The sequence below is a fragment of the Nerophis ophidion genome, linkage group LG04 (genome assembly GCF_033978795.1).
Source record: "Nerophis ophidion isolate RoL-2023_Sa linkage group LG04, RoL_Noph_v1.0, whole genome shotgun sequence".
Classification (NCBI taxonomy): domain Eukaryota; kingdom Metazoa; phylum Chordata; class Actinopteri; order Syngnathiformes; family Syngnathidae; genus Nerophis; species Nerophis ophidion.
Genome location: NC_084614.1, coordinates 2,262,589 through 2,268,112, shown reverse-complemented (window position 1 = coordinate 2,268,112; position 5,524 = coordinate 2,262,589). Strand labels below are relative to the sequence as shown.

Below are 5,524 nucleotides of genomic sequence, written 5' to 3'. Positions count from 1 at the left end.
CTGTTACCAGAACGACAGGAATGGTTTTGGGGTTAATCAGAATCAGCGACAGGAATATACAGTGGTGGTCAAAAGCGCAGGTACACCTGTAAAGAACATGATGTCATGGCTGTCTTGACTTTCCAGTCATTTCTACAACTCTTATGTTTTTGTGATGTAGTGATTGGAGCACATACTTGTTGCTCACTAAAAACATTCATGAAGTTTGTTTCTTTTATGAATTTATTATGGCTCTACTGAAAATGTGAGCGATCAAAAGTATACATACAGCAATGTTCATATTTGGCAAGTTTACCTGCAAAAAGGCGCTTTTGCTAGCCATCCACAAGCTTCTGCTTACATTTTTCACCACAAAATTGCTGCAGTTCAGCTAAATGTGTTGCTTTTCTCACATGGACTTGTTTCTTCAGCATTGTCCACACCTTTAAGTCGGGACTTTGGGAAGGCCATTCTAAAACCTTCATTCTAGCCTAATTTAGGCATTCCTTTACCATTTTTGAGGTGTGTTTGGGGTCATTGTCCTGTTGGAACACCCAACTGTGCCCAAGACCCAACCTCCGGGCTGATGATTCTAGCTTGTCCTGAATAATTTGGAGCTACCGTATTTCCTTGAATTGCCGCCGGGTATATAGTATGCGCCTGCCTAGAATTACTCGTTTCGCAAAATAATTAGCGCATGCTTAGCATTACCGCCGGGTCAAACTCGCTTGCCAAATAATTAGCGTATGCCTAGAATTTCCGCAGGGTCAAACTCGACACGTCACGAGTGACACTTCACCTGTCATCATTTTCAAAATGGAGGAAGCTGATTTCAATCATTTGAAATCGCATAAAGGGAAGAAGATTAAGAGCTATTCAGTAGGATTTAAGGTCCAAGCTATTGAATATGCTAAAAAGAACAGTAAACAGCTATGTTTTATTAATATACCGTAGCTGCGTGTGTCAAATATGAGTCATTAAATGACTCCCGCCTCCTGGTGGTAGAGGGCGCTAGTGATCCTTCTTGCGACTACTCGGCTACTGAAGAAGTGACAACAAGCAGCAAGAGTGAGCAGCGATTGTTTATTTTTTACCTCTCGCTTGCACTTTTAACATGGAGGATTACATATCTAAAATAAAACAGTTTTCTAAACTGGACTTTCAATCCAAGCAGGACGTAATAAAGGAAGATCTTCATCGAGCCAAAGAGACTTTTAAAACTGAAGGAAGACTTCTATAAACAAGTTATCAATGCTTTTGATCAGAAGGAGCTGCGCATGGACTTCATTTATAAGTAAAGGTAAAACCATAATAACGTTTTTTATATTAAATCTGATTTTCATGATGGTATCCTTACGTCAGACTCAAATTTATAAGCGCAGGCCGAAATTTACCGCATGCCTTTGGTAAACGCTGGAGTGAGAAGAGGTTTTAAATCAATTAGCGCCCCGGCGGCAATTCAAGGAAATACGGTAATCCTCCTTTTTCATTGTCCCATTTAAAGCAGCAGATCCATTGGCAGAAAAACAGGCCCACAGCATAATACTACCACCACCATGCTTGACGGTAGGTATGGTATTCCTGGGAGTAAAAGCCTCACCTTTTCTCCTCCAAACATATTACTGGGTATTGTGGCCAAACAGCTCCATTTGTGTTTCATCTGACCACACAACTTTCCTCCAGAAGGTCTTATCTTTGTCCGTGTGATGTCAGATGAAACAAAAATGGAGCTGTTTGGACACAATACCCACCAAAAGGTGAGGCTTTTAATCCCAGGAACACCATTCCTACCATCAAGCATGGTGGTGGCAGTATGATGCTCTGGGCTTGTTTTGCAGCCAATGGCAGAGAGTAAATGGGACAATGAAAAAGGAGGATTAGCTCCAAATTGTTCAGGACAAGCTAAAATGGGCGCAGTTGGGTGTTCCAACAGGACAATGACCCCAAACACACCTCAAAAGTGGTAAAGGAATGGCTAAATCTGGCTGAAATGAAGGTTTTAGAATGGCCTTCCCAAAGTCCTGACTTAAAAGTGTGGACAATGCTGAAGAAACAAGTCCACGTGAGAAAAGCAACACATTTAGCTGAACTGCAGCAATTTTGTGGTCCAAAATGTAAGCAGAAGCTTGTGGATGGCTACCAAAAGCGTCTTATTGCAGGTAAACTTGCCAAATATGAACATTGCTGTATGTATACTTTTGATTGCTCACATTTTCAGTAGAGACATAATAAATTCATAAAAGAAACAAACTTCATGAATGTTTTTTTTTTGTGAGCAACAAGTATGTGCTCCAATCACTACATCACAAAAACATAAGAAATGATTGGAAAGTCCAGACATGATGTCCTTTACAAGTGCATGTACATTTTTGACCACCTCTGTATGATTAATAACAAGAGTGACTTCTAGTGAAGAAATGATTTGATGGTAACAAACATGTTGACTGAACTAAAGCTTTATTCCATTGAGGAACATTTTATGTCTCAGAAAGTGTTAAAATCGTTATTGTCAAGTGCTAAACTTCATTTAGTGCATCTAAACACAACCTAGGTTTGACATATTCTACCCCCCAGGTTTGACATATTCTACCCCCCAGGGAGTCATATTTCTTTCCCAGCTACACTGCAAGTTTCATCCTTGCAATGGTAGACTACCTCAAAGCGGCTGTAGACCTTCTTCTCCTTCCTCAGGCTCTCTATCCTCTTCAGCAGTCCCTCCCTCTCTTGGAGGCCGACTTGGGGTCGCAGAAAGCGGTTCTTTTTGGCAGAGAAGTCGCTGTCCAGACCCTTGGCCTTGGCATCGCGCTCGCCGTCTCCTGCGTCGTCCCGCTCAAGACGGTTCTTCTGACTGTTGGCTGAGATCTGCTCCAGGATGACTTTGGTGTCATCGCGGAGGTTGCTACTGAACAGGGCCGAGTTAGCGGAGGCCTGGTAACGTGAGACGGACGTGCCGGCTGATGTCCGGTGATTGGCGGTTGTTTGCTCAGCAGAGGAAGATTCCGCATCCTTGGCAGGAGAACTCTGCTTTTTGCTGTAATCTTCAACCATTTCTTTCACTGTGCCAATGCTGCGGTCCTCACCCGATGATTTCTTTTCCTTATCTTTGGGTACCAATAATCCCTTCAGTCTCTGAGTCTGTTTCTTCAGGAAGTCAAGGGTTTTACCGTCCCCCTTTCCCTCGCCACTACTAAGTGTGTTGATGGAGGTGTTGGATCCCCTCTGCTGAACTTCCTTTGAGTCGTCTCGAGGCAAAGTGGAAGAACTCTGGGAACGATTCTTCTTCAGCTCACTCTTCTCGGTGTCAGTGGCATCCGTTAAGAGATCCTCACCGCAGGAGATCCTACGATGGTTGTGTCCTTTGAGCTTGAGCGGGTCCCTTTTAAAGAGCTTAGGGGACGGAAGGGGCTTCAATGATTTTAATATATCTTTCTTTTGGCTATCGGATGAATTGTCCTTGTGAGCTTCAAAAGGCTTCACGACGCTTACAAAAGGCTTTGGAGAGATTAGCGATGCTTTTGTAGACGTAAATGAAGATCGTCGATTGAGGTCGGCAATTTTTGCTTGGACTTCTGATTTCTTTGCCTCGGATTCTGTTGACACGACAGCAGCAGCGGGGGTTGTCGTGCTCGCTATCATTCTTTCGGGGACTTTGTCAGAAACGTCTGTCTTTTTCTCAGCCGGCTCTAGGACTTTCAGCGATGACTCAGTCTCCATTTTTGATGCTTTTCTCTTGGCATCGACATCATTGAAATACTGCAGTCGACTGGCCGGGTCATTGATATTTAGAGACGATGATATTCCGTCATTTGACCTTAAAGGTCCCTCTGATTTCTTGTATTTGTCTTTTGCTTCTGTTGTATTTGTCAAGCTTTTCTCCTCTTCTTCTTGATTTGTAACCCCACTTTTTTCTTCTTTCTCCTTACTCTGCTCCTCGGGTGTCTTTTTCCACTCAAAAGGTTCTCGAGATAAAGCCCTCCTCTTCTCTAGGATCTGGGCTACGATGGAGGAAGTGCGCACAGAGTCTAACTTCTCATCTTCTTCTGTGGCTGCTTTCAGGCCAGTGCTTCCGCTGTGCATCTCTGCTTTCGACGATGAGAATATGAGCGAGGAACGTAGACGGGAGCTACGCTGCAGGAGCGGGTTAATCCGTGAACGGAAGGATTCATGTTTCGAAAGGAAGCGGTCGGGCGCCTCACTGTCGTCCGTTCCAAAACTACCATCATCCTCCTCATATCTATCCACTGACATGGATCTCTTGTCACTAACTGAGGAGAGCACCTCCTTTGTGGTTGAGTCCCTGTCGGTTCTGTCAGGTACAACTGGCTTTCCATAGCGTGGTCTTTGGATCTCTGCTCTGGCCTTAGGGGCAACTGAAATGTCTTGCTCCTGAGAAGGTGGGGGATCTTCAAATGCATCAGGCCCCAAGGGTTGATTCAGACCCTCTTCTCCACCTTCCTCATATGTACTAAGATACGAATGGATCCTCCAGTTCCTTAAACCATGCCTAACATTCGGGTCTTGGTTGTGCTCCTGGTCGGATTTTTTCGAAAATGGCTTCTTCTCTGGTGGGTGAAGCTGTGTGGGTGAGGTTTGACAGGCGTACGCCTGTCCTACGGTTGGCCTCTTCAGAGCAGAACTCCCTCCATACCTTCCAGCTATTGGAGGTGTATGAAACCCTTCTGGTCCACTTAAATCCTCTGATGAAAGATTTACACCACCTCTGCCATAGTTTCCATAATTTGGCTCTTGGTCAGAGCGGAATGAGCTAGAGTCTGAATACTGGTCAATGGCTAGATGTGTAGAACGTATTCTGTCGAAGTGTCCGTGGCCAGAACCTGATCCAGGCCCTTCATTGTACAAATGAGGCTTCTGTTCTCTGTAAAAAAAACAACAAAAAACATTAAATTGCAATTGCTTTAAATATTGATTTTTAAAAAAAACATTCACTAAGAAATGTCAATTAACCTGTGGAAGTCTGTCTCATCGAGATTGTTCATGACTCTGTGCTTCATGTAGTGCCTCTTAGAATTGTAGTTCTCTTGGGTTCCTTCTGCATAGCTGTGCCTCTTAAAGCCGCTCAACTCCATCTGACGGGATACTATCGACCTTCCCTGGTCCAAATATGACGACTGCAAGCGGAACGGTTGCTGGGAGTACTTGCCAATGGTGATTCCTGCCCCGGGCTCAATAGTGTGTCGGAATGGGTCGTTCCTCCGGAAAGGAAGTGCAGAGTTGCGGTCCTGGTCTGCGTGCGAGAAACCGTAGGAAATCTCGGGTTGCCTTCGGAAACCCACGGGATTCCGTAATGACTGGGTCCTCTTAAAACCTATCTGTCTGTTGAAGAAACTTCCAGAGTCAGAGAGGGCGAGAGTTCTGTCCGACGGGTCGACGACGAGAGGCTCCGACTGAGCATAGAGAATGCGGAACTCTTCATCAAACGTGGCAACCAGCTCGCCAAGGAAAAGGTGAGCGATGCAGCGATGAATCTTCTCGTATGACCACATGAAGCTGTAAGAACATTTCATAAGTAAGCGGTAAACTATGA

The 5,524-nt window shown here is 44.6% G+C and overlaps 1 protein-coding gene across 1 annotated transcript in view; it reads right to left on the bottom strand.

Annotated features, from left to right (window-relative positions):
• The window catches only part of fam83hb (family with sequence similarity 83 member Hb), a 33,365-nt gene that overhangs the window by 3,333 nt on the left and 24,508 nt on the right, over positions 1 to 5,524 (bottom strand). The window contains exons 6-7 of the mRNA XM_061896706.1: positions 4,945 to 5,487; positions 2,635 to 4,855 (exon numbers count right to left, since the gene is read on the bottom strand). Of these exons, the coding sequence (XP_061752690.1) occupies positions 2,635 to 4,855; positions 4,945 to 5,487 (2,764 nt within the window). The remainder of the gene's footprint in view (positions 1 to 2,634; positions 4,856 to 4,944; positions 5,488 to 5,524) is intronic.